This window comes from Vulpes vulpes, chromosome 4 (assembly GCF_048418805.1).
Source record: "Vulpes vulpes isolate BD-2025 chromosome 4, VulVul3, whole genome shotgun sequence".
In the NCBI taxonomy this organism is placed as follows: domain Eukaryota; kingdom Metazoa; phylum Chordata; class Mammalia; order Carnivora; family Canidae; genus Vulpes; species Vulpes vulpes.
Genome location: NC_132783.1, coordinates 286003 through 311682, shown reverse-complemented (window position 1 = coordinate 311682; position 25680 = coordinate 286003). Strand labels below are relative to the sequence as shown.

Here is a 25680-nt window from a genome sequence, read left to right as displayed (position 1 = left end):
GATGGAAGAAAAGTTCTCCTCATTTATTAGCATGAATTATTATGTGAAATTACTTCATATCACCTTGAATACATCAGAGGCCTTGGGGAGAATGAGGGAATTAGGGTACTCGCAGGTTAACAAAAGATGGGGATTTGATAACCCCAAGAGCTGAAATTGCTAAAGACCTTTACTAGCATCTTATGTTTTTTTTTTTCTATTAGTCATTTGTTCTTGTTTCATATAGGTTGGTAAATTCACAAATGAATGCTGCACATAGGGTATGAACAATTCTATTTTTTTGGGGAGGGGGGTATGAACAATTCTAGAGACATTTGGCTTCTAGCAGGCCATTAGTATAAGGGAGATTCACCTAATCCAGTCTGAAATTGAAACTGAGCTGGCTTGAAGCAGACTTTAGCCTGTGCGAGAGCCAGTCTATTTCTGGTTTGTCATCACTATTAAAGAGTAATTCTTCAGGAGTCACAGTTGAAATCCTGGGTTCTTAACTAGGTCTGTCTCCTCCATAACGATCTCTGAATTCCATTTTTGTCTTAAAGCTCTGGTCAGATTTCCAGCCTCTCAACTATTACATACAAATTGGCAGATGCCCTGAGGAGAAAAGCAGCACTGGATGCTGCACACACTCACGTTTCCTTCTCTTCCGCTGTCTGGACCCCAAGTCCTTATTATCTTGGAATCTCTAATGTCTTCAGACAGATAGTGTGCGTGTGTGTGTGTGGGTGTGTGTGTGTATTTTAATCCAGCTTTTCACTTTTCTAGCTTTTCTTGGAAGAACCGTCTGCAACAAGTTAGTCTGCAATAGCTGGAAGCAGAGGTTGTGGTAGGTATTTGGAGTTAACACAGCTCACTAAGAAATGTGGAAAAGGAAAGACAGAACAAGTTTTCTTTTGTGTGTGTGTGTGTGTGTGTGTGTGTGTGTGTGTGGTGTTTCTTTTCACCTGTGGGAGTAACTTTTCTACCTGTTGAAATGACATTTTCTCAGATGCCTCCTCATAGTCTTACCACTCTCCTCCCTCTCAGGGCCAATCCTTCATAAATATTACAGCTGCTTTGACACCTTGTCAGCTGTAGTGAATTATTGTTATGTTAATCTGTAATCTGATTTATTAGAAAAAAATAGTGTTATCTTTTGGGTTATCTGTCATTCAACCCTGTTTTGTGGTCTCTGGAGTTCTTGCTGAAGACATCTATAAAGAAATAAGTATTGTCCTAATAATTTTTTTTGTATCTTTGTTTTTTAGAGTAGGGGAGGAGCAGAGGGAGAGAGAGAGAGAGAGAGAGAGAGAGAGAATCCCAAGCAGGCTTCACGCCCAGTGTGGAGCCCGACATGGAGCTCGATCTTACAACCCTGAGATCATGACCTGAGCCGAAATCAAGAGTCTGACACTTAATGGACTGTGTCCCTGTCCTAATAATCTTTAACAGCTAAGTATAAGTAGTACTTCTTTCATACGCTTGGGGAAAATCACAGATCTGTGTAATTGGAAGGGACCTTAGAGAACACACTCAGGAAGAAGCCAACCTTGCCCAGGGTCTCACACTGTTTGGAAGGATGAACCATAAGCCTCTTCTTCCTGCCCCACATTCTTTCCACAACACTCTGTTGTTTGCAGTAGATCAGTTATATCGCAGGAAGATTTCTATTGACTAATTCTTGGATTCTACAGCTCTAGTGTACTCTGCCCCCCAGGAGAAAAAACTTTTGTGATTGTTGCCTATTAATGTCACTCTATCCTATACTCTAAACTTTCTCTTTGAAATACTGGTCTAGGGTGTCAAAAGATGACTGTGATTTTCAAACTTGCATGGTACTGTAGGTAAGAGGGTGTTGCATGCATGCAGGAAGTTGAGTAGGAAGGGGTGTAAGAAGACACGGTGGAGAGAATGTTCAAGTGGATGAAGTCACAAATAAGGCTCGCCCAATCACATGGGTGCTCTGGAGCAGGGATGGGGCCCTGCCTTTGGGGAAGGGAGTGAGATACACAGGCCCATACCTGTAGAAGTCAACTAGTCATTTGTTGATTTGATGTAGCTGGCCTCAGGAAAAGGGTGTGGCCTTGAGTGGGTGGCTCTCCGGCTGAGGAATAGTGCAGCCAAGAGCCATCAAAAGGTAAATCTCTCAAGTCTCATTCCTGGAATGGGAACCTGAGCGGCACCCTACAGAATCCACTACAGGTTCTTAATGAAACTGAAATCTATAGCAAGTAAAAATTTTAAAAAAGTAATCAAAAACGAAATCCAAACAAACTAAAATGTATCTGTATTTTTCCCCTTGTTAGGTTGTCCTGAAACAGCAGATTGCAACAGTCTAGAAGTGAAATAACATAATGATTTTATTCATAAATGTTTGGTACTTGTTATCAAGAACAACACATTAAAGAGGCATGCACATTTCACATTCAACTGTCTGGATGAAGGTTATCAGGCCGCATGTAACTGCTTTCTAAAGCGTTCCTTCGCGGCTCTTGTGTTCCTTGTGCGAGTTTTACTGAGAGGCTTGGTTACAATAATGATCCTGAAGTCAAAAGAACTAAGAAACAGACATCATCCTCCAGTCATGCACTTCATCATATTTAGAGCTGAATAAATGCTCATTTCTGGGAAACGAACTAGGGGTGGTGGAAGGGGAGGTGGGCCGGGGGTGGGGGTGACTGGGTGATGGGCACTGAGGGGGGCACTTGATGGGATGAGCACTGGGTGTTATGCTATATATTGGCAAAATGAACACCAATAAAAAATAAATTTATAAAAAAAATAAGAACAGGCAATGAATAGTCAAAAGGAATGTTTTTAGTTGACTTTAGCAACGACTGCCAGTATCCGCTAGTGTATTTAATGAAAGGAATTAATGTTCTTCAGTAGAAGAGCTATCATGTTAATATACTTGTTGAATTAGTTAAGGGGCATGAATCAAGCATGTGATCTCTAAAATTTTCAATTCCAAATATTTGAAGACATAACTTCAATGATAAATAAGGTAAATCATTTTTTATAATGGTTTATTTATACACATTTTCCATTTTTTCAGTTCCAGCTGAATTGAAAGTGAAAGTGTTTATTGCCACCTTCCAGTTCTAAGTCATATCTCCTATTAGTCCTTAAATTACCTCCAATTAGGTATGAGCATATGTGTGGTGATTCTTAGAAGTCAAGTTGAACAGGCTAAATATTTGAAGTCAGTATGTCCTTAGAACGGAGAACAAATATTTTATGTGAGAACATCAAATCAGAAATTAAGGAACAATTTGCAGGATGAAAAAATATCTTGTTAATCCATGACTCCTTTAACCTGCCTGAGAATCCAGATTTTTCACTCAGTATAATAAAAAAAACAAAACACTAGTGAATGGAATACCATAAAGCCATCTGATTTTTTGTGTGTATGTTCTCAAAGTCTAAGTCATAAAGCTACATCAAATTAGCAGATATATATATGAACAGTGTCATTCAAGGGAAGTCACAAGACTATACCTTTAGATACCTATTTCCTAAAAAAAGATCCCAAAGTTTTGCCTTTTTAATCTGTCCAGAAATCCCTTCTAATGGAGGAACAAATGGGAATGCTAACACCATTAAACATGGTACCTGGAACAGGTAATTTTTATGTCCTTAGTTTCTTGTACATATTTGATGCTCAGGTATTTTTGTTGCTGGTAACAGAGCAATTGGACAAGTTATGTCCTGCAGGGCGCTGAGATGACAGAAGGTAGATGCTGTTGGGTTAGAAAGGGCTTCTAAGAGATGGGCCGGCAGGAGCATTTGAGGAGGAAGCCTGAGAGCACACGGCCAGGAGATGTCCAGAACAGAAAGACACATCCTAATTTCCCCTGCTGCCAACTCTGCTGGTGGTCTCCTGTTTTGTGATATTCTCTCAGTTAGTAATAACTTCCTCTGACTGACACTGTAGGTTCTTTGCACCTTTTCATACTTTTATGTTTGAGGATGTTAGCAGCTTCCAGTTGCTTTCTTGTCTTAATTCTGAAGACCTTTATTCCCAAGCACAATCGGGGACCACACTAAGAAGTAGAAAGTCAAAAAATAAAAATTTTTAAAAAATGTAAAAAAAAAAGAAGTAGAAACTTACAGTATTACCAGTAATGAGCAAAGTATTAGTTACTTACCTTGATATTACTTACCTTGTAATGTCAATGAAATAAGAAATAACATCAAGAAGAAAGGAACAGCCTGTTGTCTTCTATTTCCAAGGTAAGTATGTATTCTTTCCTCATTCATTCTGAACATGGTTCATTTGAGACAAAGCGATACAATTCTACCCCGTAACTACTACCATTTTTGTGGTGCAATAGTCTTTTGAAAATTTCTCTGATGATTCCCATAATTGCTCTTTTCATATTAAGGTTCTCTGGTGCTAAGTATTTGATAAACACGGCATCAAAGCTTTTATTATTTTTGGTGAGGAAGTGGGAAAACAGTTGGAGATTAACCAGTCTCAAACTCGAAGGTAGACCCTAAAGGAAGCATGGCCTTCGTAAGGGTATTTTTGCAATGGAATCTGTAATATACATTTCATTCTAGCCATAGCGAGTGTCTTCTGTACTTAGTAGCCTTCTTTTGGGTGAGGGTTGGCAGTTTGTTAGCTGGTTATACAGAAGCTAATCTGACTGTTGATTCTAACTCCTTGATAGATTTTATTTACAATATTCCATGTGCGTCCTGTATAGTAAAGGAAATAAAATTCTGGAAAAAAGGCTGTGTGTGTGTGTGTGTGTGTGTGTGTGTGTGTGTAATGGGCATATGTACGAGGGGGCACCTATTCATGCAATACTGTAAAATATGAATTTTTAATGAGCATATCTCAAGAAAGTGAATACTAACCTACAGATGGCATCTAAACATGGATTCCTAGCATGCTTCCTAGGTCCATTACTGTTTAAATCCTAGAAGTAGGAAGCCTTTGCTTGTATAGTATCGCTTCCGGTTAGGCTTCAGGTATTCGAGACCACCTGAAGTTCTAAGAGCTAAACTTCAGAGACACATTAGAACTTTGAGTGTTCTGAGATTTAACATGAGCAATTTCCTTGCTCTTTCAGCTGGCTGGCAAATCATTTACTCCAGTGGGAAAATTTTTCTTTTAAAAATGCTCTTTCACAAAAAAAAAAAAAAAAAAATCTCAAAATGGAGTTGAAATAGAAGCGCTGTGTACTTGCTCCAGATACAAACCTACCGAAATAGAAAAGTGGTCGGTTTTTTAACTTACACCCCAGTGGGAAAATGGGGGGAATGAGTTTAAAGTAGGGAAGATAGATCTAAAGTTCTTTCCACTAAATAAAGGAACAGAAGAAATTACCAGACGAAGAGAGTTAAACTTTATTAGTGGAAGCGTATAAATACACGTTCTGTGCCAAAAGACCGGGAGGGCAAAGTAGCACTGTCCTGGAGCAGGATGTCCCTCCTTGTCCACCCCCAAGCCCAGGGCTCAGCAGCAGGACGGCGCCCTGGGGTCTGACAGTCCTGGGTCTGGGTTACAGGCATCCAGTGACACCCACGTGTATCCCTTACACAGGATGGAGATTTTTAGAACCAAAATCCTAACCAGAAGGACACGTTCCATAAACAAGAGGGAGCCAAACCGAACCCAGAGCTAGAAAGGAAAAGTTAGTGTCGGGCAGCCTGGGTGGCCCGGTGGTTGAGCGTGGCCTTCAGCCCAGGCCGTGACCCCGGGGTCCTGGGATCGAGTCCCACACTGGGCTCCCTGCATGGAGCCTGCTTCTCCCTCTGCCTGGGTCTCTGCCTCTCTCTCTGTGTCTCTTATGAATAAATAAATAAAATCTTTAAAAAAAAAAACAGAGGCAAACTCCAAGTCGTCAAAAAAGAGAAGTTTCTTGGGGAACAGAATAGGATTTGGAATTTGAGACACACCGACTGTAGCGAGCCACAGGCCGGTTCTTGGGGGTTTGGTGCACGCTGTGTTCACAGGCAGGAACGCAAGACAGGAGAGCTCAGAGTTTATAATATTAAAATTTTCTTAAACGATAAAGAATTGATTAATGGTTCCCTCAAATCAGTCTCAGAAACAGTTTGAAATTTTCTTACAGTTTCCAGAGGCAGAGGCAACACTGACCCAGGTCAAGTCAGTCTGGAAAACAGACTAAATTAAGCTTTGTTTGTTGGATGAAACTGGTTTTATCTGCTCCAGAGTTTTCCTAGGCCGGTTTCCATCTGTTTTTCATTTTAACCATTCTCTTAGGTCACACACCTCCGTGACTCTGTATAGAGTGTCGCAGGTTGCCCCAGTCCTGGGTCGGTGATACCACGGTCCTTCCTCTGCTCGTCGACCGTCACTGGCGTCTCAGGCCCAAGGACCATCTCTGGCGTCCTGAGGCCCAAGCTGTTGTGCGGTGACGCTCAGAGAGGCCGGGCCTGGGCCGGACCCTGTGTCCACAGATGCGCTGGCTCTGGTGGCGTCACTGGCCATCAGGACGGTGGGCACCCGGGGACCATTTCCAGGAGGCCTCCCCTCCAGGTCCGTGGAGGGGCCGCCAGGCCTCACCTGGGCCATCAACAGCATCATCCGTTTCCCAAACCCTCCGAACTCCTCCAGATGACCTGCCTGACCTACAGCAAGCAAAGGACCCAGGAGCACTGACCCCTCGGTGCATGCAAACAGATTTTAAAATGCTGCCACTGAAGTTTTAAATTTTGAAATTTAAAAAACAAACAAACAAAAATTTTAAAAAAAACTTTGAAATGTAATAGAAACATTATTGCCAGTGTCACGCAGTTCTCAGGAGTTAAACGTGACCTTAAATTCTCGGCATTTAAGTCCACTTTATGTAATATCTACATGCCTAATAAAATGAGGGATAATCCAATATTACAGCCTAATTTATGTGACTGTCCGTGCTATTGTTAATAAGAGAAAAACCGCCTCTAGGAGTCCAGACTGAAGCGTTCCCAAAATTGAGAAGGAAACAAAGAAAAGGAAAATACAATAGGACAATTCATTATGTTGGTTATTGCAGCGAAATGCTGCTGGTTTGTGACTCCTCGATCACAGGCGAAGGATGTGACACCGCCAGAAATCACCCTTCTGCGGAGCCGACCGTCACCGATGAGGTTTCATCACTTAGATGCTCGTCCGAAGTGGTGATTTGGAGCCGCTGCTCCCGGCCCTGGCTGCCCCGGAATGATAATCACGAATTAAGGGGCGAGCAGATGCCTGGAAACAAAAGTTTGCCCTGGGCTGCCAGGAGCCCGAGGACAAGGCCAACGGTCCCCGTAAGGCTGTCTCCGCGCAGGATCGTCGATGCGGCCCCAGCCTACCAATCTGCTAATAAGCATCGCCGGATATCGGCCAGGACGGACGCTTATGGGCGATCTTAGGAAAAGAAACTGTCTGAGACATAATCCTTTTTTTCGCTTTTCTTTCTATGGGCCTGTGCCTACTCTGCATACCTCAAAGCCGCGACTCAAAATTAATTCACCATAAAGAGAGAAACAGGCTGGTAAAGATTGTATTTATAAGCTCACAGCAAGAAAAATGTGCCTAAAATGGGATTTATTCTTTCTTATTACTGTTGGAGTGGACACTTAATTTTTCTCCCTAAAATGAAATGAAACTTTTAGAGAATTTATGGCTGCTGAGAGGACAGTTTCTCACGTGCCAGGCTATGTTGGCCAAGTGGAGAATAAATCATCAAAGCAATCTGACTAGTACCACAATGCTGTTCATGCAAAATAATATTTAACTTTCTGTCCGCATAAAGCACGTGTAGGACAAGCAAGTCTCATGGATAAGTTCACCGCATTCTGTGAAATAATTCCCTGGCATCACGGACGATTAGCATTCTTCCTCCTTCCTTCGTGCTTAGCCTTTACGTACTTCCCCTCGTTCCTCGTCCTCTCGCCACTGCTACTTCTCTAAAAATAAAAATGTCTTTATTATGGCACCGGAAGGTTGGCTTGGCTACCCTCCCGCCCTCAGATGTCTCCCTTCCCCATTTCCCCTCTGTCACTGGGATGGACGCTGCCTCCTTGGGAGCCCCTCCGGGTGGGGAGACCAGGATCACAGCCACAGCCTCCGTCTTCCCGCCCTGTCGATAGGACACCCCCCCCCCCCCCGTGGTGTCGTTCACTTAGATGACACCAATGATGACTCATACCCCTTTACAAATATGCTTACATTCTTTCTACGAATACCCTTTCTGCTTGAATGCATACTGAGACTTTTTTACCCAAATTGCACCTTATCTAACAATTACATCGCTTAAAAGCTTTGAGATGAAGGATTGTCTCTGTCCTTTTGTGCCTCCGAATAAATGCTGCACCGCTGATTGGGGAAAGGGATCTCTGGTTAATGAATTACGAGTCCACATTATAATAATAATAAAAAAAACCCTAAACACCCTTATGATGTAAAAACAAAAACAGTAGTACAGTATTTCTGAGCGCTTCCACGCACCGGACTGCATTCGCCCTTGGACCCTGTGGCCGCAGGACAGCTGGTGCCACCGCTGGGCCTCGGGGCCTCGGGCCTCCGATCTATTCCGTTTGCTCCCCGTGACCTCACGACACACCAGTCTACTTTGAGGGACGTGACTTGATCATCGGAGAGGCAGATCCTGCGTCCACATCCAGTGTGCACCAGGCCTCTTCTACTCTCTCTTCATTCCTGCTTCTCTCACCAGCAACTGCTCCGGGTCCGGGGCTCAGACTCTAATCACACGCCTGAAACCTACGGCTGCTGCTTCCTCTGTGCCGCTTAAGCCTCTGGTTGCAAAGCTTGCAGGTGTCAGGAAAGACGAGACTGCCACCTTAGTGGCAGATCCTGCTAAAAAATTATTTGCTGATTCACTTTCTGTTTAATCCAAGGGACTTTTCCTGAGGCATCTGGACGGCGACTCTGAGGGTGAGGAAGCGCTGCTATTAGGGGAAAAGTCTAACTGAGCACCTAATAGCTGCCCTTTGGAAGAAAAATGACACATGTTTTTATTTTAGGAATTCAACTTATCACGGGATAGTCATGTGAAAATGAAATCAAGTTAATCATCTCTCTCTATGAAAATGTGCTCCTGTTCATACTAGTTAAACATTAGGACTTACTAAAATCAATTTTCTAAACTGCCTACCTCAGAGAATTATAGCAGACGGGGAAAGTATATAGGAACCATTCCGAGGTGAAGCTGTGCAGAGGGAAACAGGGTCCTCGTGCTCACAGGAGGTGCGTGGATCATTTGAGGGAATTTCCATCATCAATCTGATTCTTCATATTCATTGTCTACAAGGCTCAGAGAGGCAGTGATGATTCCGAGGGTTCAAATCAATCAAGAGAGGCACAAGGTGTTGTTTTCCTCAGTGGAACCCTGAACCCTTAACACTGCAGACCTCGTCTTATTAATCTTCACATCGCCGGAGTCCAGGAGAGGACTCAGCTGCTCAACTTATGTTTGTTGAGCTGAAACAAAGTGGGAACTAAATGAGTTACCCAAAAGTGCTTTTTTTAAGCATGGAATTATATATATGATATTTTAGAATACCTATATATAATTATATATAATACCTATTGTATAATACCTATATATAATCATATATATGATATTATAGTTTAGAGTACCTAATTCTTTTTTTTAAGATTTAGCCATTTGAAAAAAAAAATATTTAGTCATTTGAGAGAGAGAGAGAGAGAGAGAGAGAAAGTGTGTGAACAGGGGGTGGGGGGAGAGGGTCAGAGGAAGAGAAAGAAAGGGAAAGAAAATCTCAAGTAGACTCCACATTGAACCCCGAGCAAAGCTAGATCTCACGACCCTGAGATCATGATCTGAGCTGAAACCGAGAGTCAGATGCTTAATCAACTGACCCACCCAGGTGCCCCTAGAATACGTAATTCTTTTTTTTTTTTAGAATACATAATTCTTATTGTAACTTTATATGCATTTAGTTATATAATTTCTACAACTCTGGAATGTGCACTATTTTTATCCTCCACTTTATATTGGGAAAACTAAGGCACAGTGAATTTAAATAATCTTCCTAAAGTCACATAGCTAGTAATGGACTCAACCAGGATCTGAACCCAGGATTCTCTTGTTCCAGGGTCCATGTTCTTAATCACTGAGTACTACTTGCCCTTCATAAAGTCTCATAAGAGGATGCTTTCCTAAGGCATTGTATACTTGGTCATGCATACAGTTGTCATTTCCCTAATTAATTATGCTGCTATTTCTTGAACTTTTTCAGGAAGCATCTGAGGACTACTCACTTTGAATCTGATCCAGCAAACCCTTGAATATCCTGGTCTATTTATAGTTGAATAAGTACATCAAAAGAAAATCCTCACATCAGGGGAAAAGGTAACCACAGTGGGACTCTTCAGTGGGAGCACAGAAATATAGATTATGCTTGAGTTCTGGAGTTTCAGAGACAAAGGCATCATTCACACACATATTTTATGACTAAAATCCCTTAAGAAAGGAAAAAGTAGGGGCAGTACCCAAACTAGAACCTAGATCAAAGCAAGGAACCCTGAGCTCTTTGGGTAGAGCTTGAAGCATAGGGAAGGAAAGCATAGTTTTCTAGGGTCAGGCTTGGTGTGTGGTAACAGTCCAAACAATGTGTGGAGAAAGGACAATGGTGGCCAGCTCCGAAATTTCTGCCAAGTGTTAACATTACAGGAATCTTCTCCAATTTAGGCCTTTCATCTTCTCTGTTAGCAGATTGATTACAAATTTATCAGATTAGTCAGTTGGCATCTGTGGAATAACGTACAGAGTGGGAAGGCTTTAGAGGGAGGATGCAAGAAGGGATGGAAATGGTACAAGAATAATGGCTTTCAGATAGCAATGAGCCCAGTGGTGGAAGGCAGACTGCAGGGCTGAGCATGCCTGTGGAGACGGGGAAGCTGAAGGGACACCTGGCCATTATTTGTACTCGAAAGTGTGGGTTATGAAGGTATTTTTAGGGTAATGCGCATAGTGAATAAAATCTCTTACTAGGTACAGAACAAGTAGCTATGCTCCTTGGGTCTTAGTTTTCTCATCTGTAGTGACTTCTGTGGCTCCTTCCAGCTCTAGCATGTAGAATCTACCACAGAGTCATCAGGGCCAAAGTCAGCTTGAATCGCTCAGCAGTCAAAACCAACCAACCAACCAAAGCAAACAAACATCTGCCAAGAGCTTACAGAGTCTGAGAAGTCTGAAGACCTAACCCAGCCACTCCCTGTCTCGTACCGCCTTTGCCCTTCAATAACCCCGAAGGTGCCTGTTTTATCTTCAAAAGCTACCCAGAGTCAGGGTACCCTAAGTACTCAAAATCATAAAATTAAATTCAAAATCAGTGAAAATCTCAAAATCTTCTCAAGGAATTTAAGAAGGATATGAATGCTGACACTCACTATAGAGATCCCTTCAATTGCTAAAAACCCAACGTCACAAAATCCAGAAACAGCTCTCCACCGTACCTATTCTGCTTCGCTGAGGTTCAGCACTTGTCAAATAGGAAAACAAACACACCGAAAAATCATCTTACGAGTTTCCTAAGGGCACAAGTTGTCTGAAACCAAGTCCATCTTCTCTTCCAAGAGAGTGATAAATCTGAGATGAAAACAAGTCACATACGCAGAAGGAATGTAGAATCATTGTCAATTTGTTTACAAATATGTACTGTTTCTACACCATATGGTTTGAACAAAGGCATCAAAAAGTGAAAACAACAGCAGGTCTTGGGCAGAGCCGTCATGGAGACAGCTCAGTTCCCAGGTCTGCGCTGTTGTCCGTGAAACGTCCGCTCACAGCCTGTTTCATCACAGGAATTCTGTTTTAAAAATGCATTTACAGGGGTGCCTCGCTGGCTCGGTTGGTGGGGCATGCAGCTCTTGATCTCAGAATCCTGCATTCAAGCCCCATTTTGGGTGAAGAGATTATAAATGAATAAACTTTTAAAAATTTGATAAATAAAAATGCGTTACAGAACTCACCTTTCTCTTTGCTCCTATGGCTGAATTAAATCCATGCTTTGCACCCCGGGCTAAAAATTAGAGGATCCTTTTCTGTTCCAGTGGTTCTTCCTTTCAAGGATATTATTTAGCCTGGTTCCTCCAATACTGTCAAGAACAGCAGATGGTAAGGGCGTACCAGATGCGCATGAACAGGCACGAGCTGTTTGTCTTCAGGTGCCACAGACTGCAACCACGATGCCTCTGCTCTTCCTCTTAGTGACCCCACCTCAGCCCCTCCACCTCTCCCTGCCTCCCAGCTGTTCGCAGCTGCCTGAGGTTAGGTCCCTTTTTGTTCTGTCCCCCTCCCCACTGCTACTGAGGGTCCAGTATCTCCTTCCCTATCACACTGTAGTCCACACTCTTCTTTAAAAGATACCTATGTATTAAACATCTCACCTAAAATAATGAGTTAATGAATTCTAATGAAGGTACTGCTTTAAAAATATATATTTAGAGAGACAGCCTGAGATGGATAGTCGATATAAATTGCTTTTGGAATCAAAAGATATACACATTTAAGTGTATGTTTCATGATATAGTGACTTTCTTCTTTTGACTCTAAACTTTATAGTCTTCCCTTGTAAAATAACTATAATCATTAAGAGACTTACCGAGTGCTGACAATGCCAGCTATTGTGCAAAGCATTTATTTGCATGATCTCATTTTATCCTCACAACTGTCTTATGAGCTACGTACTACCCACTTCACTGTAACGTTAGACTGAGGCTTAGATTAGAAAACTCAACTAGATCTAGGGTACTGACCTACATTTTTCTGAATCCAGCACCAAAACTTACCTTACAAGGTTGTTAAAAGGATCAAATAAGATGGTGCATAAGGGCCCTCTGTGGGCCATGAAATGCTAGATAAATGTAAGGCACTGTCCCACCCAGGACATGAAATTTAAAAATCTAGAAAGTTTAAATACTGTGTCGAATTGGGAAGGAAGACAATGAAAGGGCAGAACGTAAGCCTACAGACTTCTTATTATGGAAGACTGAGATTCAGCATTCCAGGAGAGACAAAATATTGTACAAGAAATGCATATGCAAAATGCAGTTTGTGGCTCAGGTAAGAGAGAAAGAAGACTTTGGGGGAGGAAACTTAGGAATAGAAAAAGATACAGCAAGAAAACACTGAATTTACTAATCACTTCTTCTTACTTCAGTTTTCTATGTCACTATCATGAGTTCCTCCCAGACTATCCAATATAATGAATAAACACCTCTTCATACTATTTTTGGGACTATCAAAGAAAAATTGCACTGGATAGGTTAAACATGGAAGGAAGACTTAATTTAAGACTATTACAGGGGCGCTTGAGTGGCTCAGTCAGTTGAACATCCAACTCCTGATTTTGGCTCAGGTCTTGATCCCAGGGTCATGAGTTCAAGTCTTGCATTGGGGTCCATCCACCCTGGGTGTGGAGCCTACTTAGGGCTATTGCAGTAGGGGAGATAGGTTGAACTCAACTTCTCCAGAACAGAAAGTGGTGATTTTTAAGTACCACTTAAAAAAACTGATGGGAAAAACTGATGGACATTAGCTGAGAGAGTGATCATTATGACCAGGACACCTGTTAACTGGCACCTAACAAAGTTAGGCTCCTACTCTTCCACAGACACCAGGAGACAGGTGCTCTAACTTACTTGATGACTACATTTCAAAGGTCCCAAGTCATTGAGAAAGATGTTCCTGGACTGTACAACTGGCAAATCTAGGGGGCAGAGAAAGAATTTACAATGGCAAGTTTTCTAAAGTAAATGCTCTAAGAAAAGGTATGTAAGGGGCCCGTAGTAAGGAAAACTGTCTAGACTTTAGTCAAGCTGACTGAAATGTTAAGGCCATCTTAGTCACTATTAGGCACACCAGATAATTAAGTCCCTTTTTTTTTTTTAGACACTCATCCTGGGAACATCTCTCCTCTTCATTCAATCCAGGCTCCCTAGGTCTACGCTCCCTTCTAGGCCTAACAGCATAGTTGTCAACCTGGGACTTTACCTTTTCCTCTTTCTCCTTACCTGGAGACACCAATTTAGTAAAATATGTTAATTTGGTAGCATACACATACGTCCTTCATTAACAACTAAGATATAACACAAACAAATAAGTTTTTGAGACTTGTCTGAAAGTGTGGTCTCCTAGTGTTAATCTTGACAAATCACTTGGACGGGTATAGAATTCTAAGTTAAAAATCATTTTTCCTCATAATTTTGAAGATATCTTTTCCACTGTCATCTAATTTCCAATGTTGCTATTGAGAAGTCTAATGCCACTTCGCCCTCAGTTCCTTGAATATCAACTTGTTCGACCTCTAAAGGCTTTTAGCAAATTCCTGTTATCCCTGGTGGTGTGAAATTGTGTTCATTTCATTGGACTCTTAATGATCCTTTCCCTCTGAAGTCCTACATTCTTCAGTGATTCAGACGTTATTGGATAAATTCTTTGAAAATGTTCTCCCTTCTATTTTTCTTTGTTCACCCTTTTGGGAACTCTTATGAGTCAGATGTTAGAGATCATGGATTTAGCATCCAATGTCCTCTCCTCTTTTAAACTTCTTTGCCTTTTTGTTCTACTTCCTCAATTATTTCCTGACTTTATAATTCTTTTATTGATTTATTTTACTATATTTTTCATTTCTGAAAGCTTGGTGTTTGCTGTTTCTGCTGCTGTTTAAAAATATTCTGGCTTTTGTTTTATGAATGAAATATAATCAATTCTCTGAGAACGCGGACTTAAATATACTTAAATATACTGTTTTTCCTTTTGTCCTCTGGAGTTTCTGATTTTTGACTAATTATATGGTTGGTTTGTCTTTCAACTGTCTTTTAAGTTGGAGGCCTTTTCGAACCGTTGGGTAATCAATCCTTGGCTGACTGACCATATTTAAGAATGCAGTACTACAGTGCCACGAGGAAGTTCACTTTACCAGATTTATGGAGTGTTGAAATTGGAGCAGAGAGGTTTCATTAGAAGACCTCCAAGTGTCATATCTTTGCTAGGTATTGTTTGTGCACTGAACCCCATCGTGTCTTTTCTCTATTTTTCTCTGTCCTTCTCTGTGTCCCCTGAGGCTGACCCTGAGAACTACACACCAGGGCTCCCTAAATAACTGGACTGAGGGCATTTTTCCCCGCTCTCCTCCCTGCTTCAGCAGAGTCTCTTGCAGTATCTGTAACTCTCCACACTTCAGGTTCTGCTGAGAGGGCTCCACTGCACTGTTTTACTTTTCACCGGCCTTTATTTCCCTCCTCAGGTTGTGCCTTCAGCCCTGGGGATCTAATGACTTCTTACTGTTGCTAGTTGCTAGGTAACTCATCATCCCTCCTTCGTTCATGCACAGACTGTAAGTACTTCCTTCATTAATGTCTCTTTGTTTGAATTTGCCTAGAATGAGTTTGCTTTCCTGCTAGGGTAGTATCCACAGGTCTTTTCTTTGGAACACTTCAGTTTCTCCAGAGAAGAATTCTGTAAGATTTATCCAGGAAGAAGGGAAAGCCTATACTTGACTTTGAATGCTCACAGAGCAAGGAGCACTGAGGTGGGAGTTCAAGTTTCCACATATAGTCTTTATTGTTAGTTTATCATTTACCATTTTATTGCAGCAGCTCTTCCCTATATTATGTTATTCAGGTGTTTTTGAGATTTACTCTCTACAAAATAAATGTCCAGTTTCTTGGTAGGGTTAAGCTACAGGAAATGGAAGAAAGGATCATCAGGCCTAACTGATGCTCACAGAGGCTTTTAACTAATTCTTTTTGTATTCAGCCCTGTATTTCATCCCCATCTTGTGTAATCATGGGTGCCTCTAAGTCCGGAATCTTTGCCAAGTTCCATGGCATAGATTGAGCTGCTTCTTATTGATATATGCATTCAATGCTATAAATTTCCCTCTAAATGCTGCTTTCTCAGGATCTCCAAATTTTGATAAGTTATGTGTTCATTTTTATTTATTTCAACATATTTTTATTTTTTTATTTTATTTTTTTTTTATTTTTTAAAAATTTTTTATTTATTTATGATAGTCACAGAGAGAGAGAGAGAGGCAGAGACACAGGCGGAGGGAGAAGCAGGCTCCATGCACCAGGAGCCCGATGTGGGATTCGATCCCGGGTCTCCAGGATCGCGCCCTGGGCCAAAGGCAGGCGCCAAACCGCTGCGCCACCCAGGGATCCCCTATTTCAACATATTTTTAAATTTCTTTTGAGTTTTTTTGGTTTGACCCATCCATTATTTAGAAGTATGTTGTTTAATTTCCAAGTATTTGGGGGATTTTCCAACTATCTTTCTGTTATTGATTTCTGGTTTAATTCCATTATGATCTGAGAGTGGATAGACATTGTGTAATATCTATTCTTTTAAATTTGCTAAGGTGCATTTTATGGCCTAGAATCTGTCTACCTTGGTGAATGCTCCATGTGACTTTGAGAAGAATGTATATCCTGCTGCTGTTGATGAAGCACTCTGTAGATGTCCACTATGTCCAGTTGATTGATAGGGTTTTGCGTTTAGCTATGTCCTTATTGATTTTCTGCCTGCTGGATTTGTCCATTTCTGATAGAGCAGTGTTGAAACCTTCAACTCTCATAATGGGTTAATCTATTTTGCCTTGTAATTCTATCAGTTTTTGCCTAATATGTTTTGATGCTGTGTTTTATGTGCATGTATGTTAAGATCGCTATGTCTTCTTGGAGAAGAGGGGAAAAACAAAAAGGTCAAATAGGGACTTTTATGATGTTTACCAAGTATTTTACGTTATGAAGTCTCTCCTTCATGTCTTCCAAAACTTTTCCAAACAACAGTATAAAACTTGTTTCATTCTCTTAGGCTTTTTTGGCATCGTGGGCTTTAAGGGCAAAGTGCTGTATCCCACTATGAGTTCATGCAGCACATGAAAAAAGCAGCATTTGGGTTCTGTTTCTCTTTCATTTTCTTTCTTCATTTCTCTTTCCTTCTTTTCCATTCAATAGATACTAAGGACATTTTCTTAGGTATTATACTAGCCGCTACAAATTGTAAATCTGTATTTTTGATACATTTATGTACAAAAATACATACATATGTATGGATATGTACATATCCAATATGGTTGTAGATATTGAGAATTGCATTGATATTATAGAAAAGTGAGGAAAATGTGTAAGGTTTCACAGTAATGAACAGAGCGCTTGGTGTGGAGATGAACAAATGATACAGTCCCCCTCCACAAAGGGCCTACATTCCAGACAAGGGAGATTACAACATAAGGATTAATAAAAGAATAAAATAGATAATAACATTCAAGATAATGCAAAGATATGTGCAGGGACAGTGAACCTGAAGATGAGTGACCCATTTGGGGTAGATAAGCCAGTCAGTGTGGGTGCAGGGAAGGGTACAAGTGAAAAATTGTGGAAGGTGAGCCTAAGGGCAGATTGTGGAGAAACTAGTACATTTTGAACTCCATCCTGAAAACCGTGGAGAGATTTTCACGAATTTTAAGATGAGGGATGGGATATAAACAGATTGACATTATTAGAAGACCACTTGGGTGCACTACTGGGGATAATGAAGTGGGGCACGATGGGAGGCAGGGAAACCAGAAAAAAAGTACTTGCAAACTGGTCATCATACATACTCCATGTTGAAGGAGCTCTCACAGTGGTAGGAGATCTAGAGATGAAGGCGGGGGTGGGGAAGATACTGCAGTGGGTGGTTAAAATCTATAGAGTCTGATGATGGTTTATTAGGCTGAAAAAAGGAAGCAAAATAAAACCGTGAAGAAAGGTCTAAAATGATTCTTGGATTTCTGGCTTTGGTAATGGATTTCAAGGGATTGGAAGATCTTGTGGAGATCTTAAATTGTACACAAATGATGTTTGGAGAAGTAAGATTTAACAACTTAGAGAAAAACCAGATAGAAGTAATGGGTCTAATGAATATTTGCTTGTGTGAGATTAGAGGCTAAACATTTCTAGTTAAGACTCAAATTTAATTGAGTTCCTAATGATTTTTCTAGTATCCACAACTCAAGGAGTCCAAAGGAAGCTTATAAACTCCAGGGGGAAATGTAATCCCTATGCTGAAACTGAGGCTGGGTACATTTGATGGGGTGTGGGGAAATTACACTGGGTCCGTCACTTTAACACCTGGGTAAACAGCCTACTGTACTGTCCAGTGCCCACATGGGAATGATATTAACAGTAACAGGAAATATCATCAAGTGTGTGGCCTTCTATTTGCATATAAACTGTAGCTAGAATAAATAAATAAATAAATAAACTGTAGCTAGACAGGCAAATCTGTAGAGGCAGAAAGTAGAATTATGTTTGCAAAGAACTGGAGGGGGGAATAAGGAATGATTGCTAACGAGTAATGGGATTTCTTCTTGAGGTTATGAAAATATTCTAGAATTCAAGAGTGATAATGACTACACAACATTGTGAATATACAAAAAAAAAAAAAACACTCGATAGCCTACTTTAAAAGGGTACATTTTATGGTATGTGAGCTATATCTCGATTTTTTTTAAAAAAGGAAAAAGCTAAATCTCAGGGCCTACATGCCACCAACCAGACCAACCAAAGGATCCTCACTGGTCCTAGAATCTTTTAATTATAGCACTATCCTCTGAGCTAGGCTCAGCTGCTTTTACTGGAGACCTTCTGTCCTGGCCAGTAGAGGCTTTGTTTAAAGTAATGACCTTTATAACACTCCTGGTCATCTACAGCTTCTCTTGTCCTTGGGTTGGAGATTATTATCCAAGAACCAAAATAGGAAAGACAGGGAGAGAATCATTCCAACCAGCCCAGATGAGATGTATCTGTAGCTTCTAGCTGATGAGGGCCTTTTTCTGTAGGACATAGAGACTTAGCTCATTGAAGAAATAAGCACGCACGTATGCACACACACACACACACACACACACACACACACACTCACATGCACATCCAAACATACCTGACAAGAAATTGCAATCTCTGTTTCCTTTATTTTCATCATGTCTGAAACCTAATCAACTTTTCAATTAGGCTAGAAAGTAATGATGATATATTAAAATTTAATTTTAGTAAGACTGGAATGGATTTTCCTTACCAAAAACTAGATACCATGTGCCTTTTGCTAGCATTACCCAGTGAAAAGATCATGGGCTTCGAAGTCAAAAAGATAAGTGGTTCACTTGGTAGTCTGTGGCCTTGGACAATTTGTTTGGAGCACTGTAAGCCTTTGTAGTTTCTTTAACTTGAAACTGAAGATAAAACATACCTCAAGGGATTATACACCGTAAGATATGCCAAGTATCCAGCAGCGTTTGGTAAGATGTTTTCAATGAACATGGCGTCATTCTCTGTTATGACAAAGTGTCTAGTTCTCTGTCTTTTTACCTAATCCCACTCTCTCTCTCCTTTTCCTTTTCTATCTACCTTTCTCTCTTTCATTCTCCTCTTCCCTCCTTTCCCCTTCTCCTCTCTTCCTCTCTTTTACATTCCTTAAGAAAATGTGGGCTGTATGATTCTTCTGCCAACAAAGAGACACCAAAATCTAAGATTCTATAAGATTCTTTGAATGTCTTCTTTTTAAAAAAGTAGAAATCATCCACCATATTTTAATGTTGTTTCTATGAGTCATATAAGCACAAACTAGAGAAGGTGATGGTAGTTCAGTGATTTTCCACTGCTTAGGCATAATAATGCAGCTGATAGGTCTCTCTGGCCCTTCCATCATCACTTTCAGCCAAGCCATGTTCAGTTAGCATATCATTTGCTTGTTGGCAAGATGGGTACTTTAATATGCAGTAATAAAAAAAACAGACAGAACCCAAACAGGAAAATAGAACATCTTTTTAATAACTGATGCATTAAATGAGGAACCATTTTCTTTCATGAGAGTATATTACTTGACCTTCTACAGAGACAAATTCATTGGATTTAATTTTGAGGAACCGATTACATTTTTTTTTTATAGCCAGAAATGGTTTGATTTGACTGAAGTCTGGTTAGGATGCAAAGAGGCCATTAAAATGATTCTTAGTTTTTTTTTTTTTTTTCCTAAAGAATGGTCCATTAATTGCCTGTGGATATTTATCCCTCAAACCTCCTACTCTATTAGGCTCAAACCAGAGTTATAAGATTATGATGTTTTTATTGATGTAATTAATAACAAATGTTACTCATTAGCTTAGTTATAACCAAATTGGACATATGACAAATGTACTCAGGGCCTTGCTCCAGTGAATTAATATAGATATAAGGCAACATATTGACCTCAAAAGATGAAATCAAGAGTTCTACTGTGGAAAGAAAAAAAAATAGAGGAAACACTTTTTTTTTTTTTTACCAAGTTTTGGAAAAGCAACAAATAATGATTTTTAAAACTAATTGTTCTTAGGTTTCTCAGAACACCATGCTGAAATAATTCAAGACATCTGTTCAACATACAACATCAGTTGAAATATTAAAAGATAGTTTAAAATAGCAGAAGGAGGAAGAACACTATGAAAGAAATAATACCCAGCATGCAGAGATTAGATTATGGACAAGATAAACAAATAACCCACCACATTGCTCCACTCTTCATTCTTCAACCAAGAAAATTCAGTTCCTGTTTAATCAGAAAAATCTAAGGAGTAACAGCAATGAAATGTTCTGCCCTATTGTAATTCTGTAAATTGTCACCTTGAAAATCATACTCAGCTGTGTACCCATGGATATCAAATGTGAAAAGGCACAGGGAACTGGTTTCCTACATGTAGGCTAAGGGCCCAGAAGAAGATTTCAGATCAGGCTACACTAACTTGGAATTTGTCTCTGGACTGAGTTGATATTGACCTTCATGTTATTTGAAATCAGAACCTGGCAAGGATTTTTCTTTTATTTAAGTAATTAATTTTCAAGCTTTAAGGAATAACTATTACTGTGCTGATCCCTGGCCTGCCTGACCAGGTACGTTGGGGATGGTAGGGAAATGAGGAGCAGTAAAAGAGGTGGACTCTTGTGCAGCAGACATAATCATTAGGTGGCGAGAGAAGACACTGGGTTCCACAAGGCTAGGGTAGTTACCGTCGTATCCCATGGTATAGATCCGGAACCGAAGCTGAGAGGTGCTTGTTCAAAGTCCCACAGCCAGGAATCAATTCTGTTTTCTGCCTCCCGAGCCCACATTTTTCTCATTACGCCATCTTCTAAAGATGATGCAAGATTCTTATCAGTGCAAGGGCACTCGATCAACAAAACATCTTTATGAGAAATCTTCCTCCAACGAGAAAATTGAGACCAGGCCAGTGTGTGGCCCAACGTTCCTCATTCCTACTCTTACTAGTATCCCTCCGTGGAGCCTGCACTTCTCTCTTCTCCGTGCCCCTCGAATAGCGAGGTGAGCTGAGGTCGCAACAGGTAGAAATGAAGACGCCCCATCTTCCTTCACATGAACAGGTCACCTGCTATGCACTGTGTGAGGGTTCAGAGAAATAGGATACAGATCCTTGTTAACAAGATGCTTATAGGCTGATTAGAAGAAAAGGGCAGGATCATCCTTGCTATTATCCCCCCAAAATAAATATGATGAGAATTTCAGGCAACTATGGAGGAATGTCAGAAGGGATATTTTGGAGTAAGAGGACTTTCAGAGGTCCTACATGTTAAACTGCATAGGTGGGAGTTGAACTCAAAATGCATGAGGATATGTAGACCCATATAGGCGTGAAGACATTACTCCATTACTTTTCTGTACTCCCTTTCTTGTTTTTGGTACTTTCACACCTAATATCCTGTTGTCCATCTAGGGTCTCCAGCTGCCCATACCTTACCTTGACTATGCAGGACAATTTATGCTCAACATGTTTTGTCTTATTCCTCATTCCTAAAACTCTACTCTCTTCTGAAAATTTGAACTTAAGTGTCGACTCTCCCAAATAAAAATTTTGTGTTAATAGGAACAGGGATTCAGTGTTGCTGGCAATATTAGCCATCAAGTTAAGCTATATGGGTATTTTGAATAGATCACAAAAATCACTTCCAAAGGAGTGCTCATTATATATTTTTGCTCAGAACATATCCAGAGACAATGGTTCCTAAACCAAACTATCTTCAGAAGTTTATAATTTTATTTTAACTTTCAAAAACAGTGAATACAATCAATATTTTTAACCAAGTAACTAACTTGAACTTTCTTCAGGTTTCCTTTTTTATTTTTTATTTTTTATTTTTTTTATGATAGTCACAGAGAGAGAGAGAGGCAGAGACACAGGCAGAGGGAGAAGCAGGCTCCATGCACCGGGAGCCCGACGTGGGATTCGATCCCGGGTCTCCAGGATCGCGACCTGGGCCAAAGGCGGGCGCCAAACCACTGCGCCACCCAGGGATCCCCAGGTTTCCTTTTTTTAATAAAAAAAGAGATCTAAATAACTTTGGTTAGATTAGTCAAAAATTCATTTTAGATACTGTAAATGTTTCAATATTTTACCCATGATTCAATCTGCCTAGTAAAAAAGAAATTTACTTTGGCTTTATATTCAATTTTTTTACTGTATTTTACAATTACTGACCCTTATTACATATTTAAAACTGAGAGTCACATGTAACAATGAGTTACATGAGACAAACAGAGCCTTGTCAATGAATTCTGTCTTGAAGAAAACTAAAAAAAAATAAAATAAAATAGAAGTTTACAAAGGCTTGCCATTTAGCAAAATTTTAGCAAATCCCTGAGAACCACTATGTAGGTAAGCTCTCTGCCTGGTAGAGCCAATCTCAGTCCACTCAGTAAGCTTGCATAAGGGTCGCAGATCCAAAATAAGGTACATTTATGAACATTGGTAAGAAACAAGTACTAGCTACAACCTGCATGAACATGATTGGCTTTGACATTTTCTTAAGAAATGCCCCTCCAAGGAGAAGAGTTATAAATAGGTTGCTCAGACAACTGTATTTCTGAAGTCTCAATAAACAACTCCCTGTACCTTATAAAATAAAGCATTTGAAATATAATTAAATTGGGAGAACTATAATCTTGGAAAATCTTTAATCAGAAAGATAGTATCATCAGAACTAAAGTTTATGGTGATTACAACATTCCAAGTACACAGATTCAATAGTAAAAATTCGCCAGTGTGGGGGGATCCCTGGGTGGCTCAATGGTTTAGCACTGCCTTCAGCCCAGGGCGTGACCCCGGGGTCCCGGGATCGAGTCCCACATCGGGCTCCCTGCATGGAGCCTACTTCTCCCTCTGCCTGGGTCTCTGTCTCTGTCTCTCTCTCTCTGTGTGTCTCTCATGAATAAATAAAAAAATAAAATCTTAAAAAAAAAATCGCCAGTGTGCTTCCATTACTGTCTAAGGGACTGGTTAATTCCCATCTAGAAATAAAGGCTTATACTAGAGACTGGTGATGAGACTTCCTCAGTCTCCACTATTCTTTTAATTGTCCCCGGATTTGTGTGACTCCCCACCCTGTAACATTACCATTACTGAGGAACCTTCTAATAATGATTTAATTTCGTAAATAAACTTTCTTATAAGAAAAAAAAAAAAACACAATTTGCTGCCCACCTCCATGTGATGTTAGTCTACTTCTTAGTTGTTTTTTTTTTATCATAAACTAACAGTTGGCATTACTGTAAACAAATCAATTCCTTCTAAATGACTCAATCATATAGAACTTACCTGTAACTAGAGTAAGAAAATAGGGTTTTAGTACTGTAAATTGGAGGACATAGGATGACCTCATCCAGGAGCATTCTCTGAAGCACCGAGACCCAGTCTCTGAAAAGCAGCTCCGTCTTTTTGCTTGCACTTTCCTCATGACCACAGCAAATGTTAATTTTTAAGATCAAGATCATTATTCTCATCTTTTTTTGCATTCATGTTTTGGACTAATTTCTATTGTCTTGGTCTCATTTTTGGAAGAATAAATTACTTATTTACACTGATGTCTTAAGAAAGCAAATTTGTAATTCTCTTACTTTGAATAATAAATGCCAGGCATAATTTTAGAAGGGGACAGTGCCCTGAAATCAATCAGTAAATGAAAGAGAGTAACTCCACAAACATGATGGAGCTGAAACGATAAGGACTGTTTGTGTGATGAAGAGATGCCAGCTGTCATAATGCCAGCATTTAGGGCGTTTAGGGTGACAGAGGCCTTTGGTCAAGCAGAACAGGCTCAGTTCATAACCTGTGTGGGGGCCAAGGGCAGCCCACCCCAAGATGGTTCATTTCACATGAACATTATTTTGCATGAAAAACAATCTAAACCAGCAGATTCAGGAAAAGCTTTTTACCACCCTTTCAACTGCCAGTTTATACCAGGAAGAGAATATTAACAAAGATTCCTCTTTTCCTAAGAAATTTATCTACAAAATTGGGTGGCCTTTGTTTTCTAAACATCTCCTCTCACCTTCCTGCTAATGGTCTCTCTTCCCCCTTAGTGTCCTCAGACCCCTCCCCTCTCCTTACCTCATCTAAGTGTCATGGTGCTTCACTATCTTTGGAATTTCATGCTCACGTGGATTCTAAATTTGACTTTCTCTTGTTAATCAGTCTCATCAATTTGATTCTTAATCCAACTAGAAGCACCTTAAAGGGCAGAAGAAAATTCTTCCTCCTCAACACCCGCTTTATCACAACTACGAAAAACTATGGAAAGCCTTTTAAAGAAATTGTAGGATTTTGGGGGACGCCTGGGTGGCTCAGCAGTTGAGGGTCTGCCTTTGATTCAGGGTGTGATCACGGGGTCCTGGGATCGAGTCCCCATCGGGCTCCCTGCATGGAGCCTGCTTCTCCCTCTACCTGTGTCTCTGCCTCTCTTTCTCTGTGTCTGTCAGGAATAAATAAATAAAATCTTTAAAAAAAATGTAGAATTTTGGGGCTGGGTAATAGTTTAGTGGTGAGCTAAGCCAAATGCTTAATCCTTCTGATGAAAAGAAGTTTCGCCAGAAGTCCAGGATATGCCTGCCATCACACGGTCTCCTAGGAGAAAGCTGGGACCTTTGGACTGCTGGTTTAAAGCTTCCTATAGCTCCACCCTCATTTCCATCTTAACTTGCACTGGGGGACAGAACTTTAACATGCCCTTTAATCCTTGCTGTGGTTTCATCACTTAGAAGCACTACATTAAGTAAAGGTAAATAATTATTCTACGTAGAGCTACCATAGGCCTCCACCCTCACTCCTCTGAGTCAGTCTAATATGAACAATTGACTCTTGGGTTCAACATGTGTTTTGAGCGTATATGCATCTGCTTAGGGGAGGACAGAAGGAACCGCCGCTCTGCTGAGCAGAAAGTTTCAGCTGCCAGAAAGAAGTGCAAAGGAACCAAACCTATTCCAATGAGTAAGATAAAGGAATTGCTCACAGGAAAGATAGTTGGAAACCAGGTTGACATTTAAAAAAAAAAAAAAAAGGCTCAGAAGAATTACTATCCCGAGGGAAACTGAACATGTATTTCTTCATTTTAAATAATTCCAAATTGTATCTAAATAATCTTTTCCCACACTAGATAAACATTAAACAAAGAATGACTCTCATCCAGTATATATTCTTCCATATGTGATAATAATTCATGAGGAATAACCGCTTTCAAAATGTTTGAGATGTTTTAAATAATTAACTACAGGTTATTTTTTTTAATGGCATCATAGACTGTTTTCTTTGAGAAGTAGGTTTTCCCACTATCTGTTCTTCCACAAATCCAATTTAATTAACCCATTCTGTCCTTCAAAAATATACCAGGAAAGTGTGAGAGAGCAG

The 25680-nt window shown here is 40.3% G+C and overlaps 1 protein-coding gene across 1 annotated transcript in view; it reads right to left on the bottom strand.

Moving 5' to 3' along the window:
* Positions 1 to 3493: 3493 nt before the first annotated feature.
* LOC140593719 (IQ motif and ubiquitin-like domain-containing protein) overlaps positions 3494 to 25680 on the bottom strand; it is a 131041-nt gene continuing 108854 nt past the window's right edge. Inside the window, exon 14 of the mRNA XM_072755148.1 lies at positions 3494 to 4019. Coding sequence (XP_072611249.1) covers positions 3879 to 4019 — 141 coding nt within the window. The 3' untranslated portion in view covers positions 3494 to 3878. The remainder of the gene's footprint in view (positions 4020 to 25680) is intronic.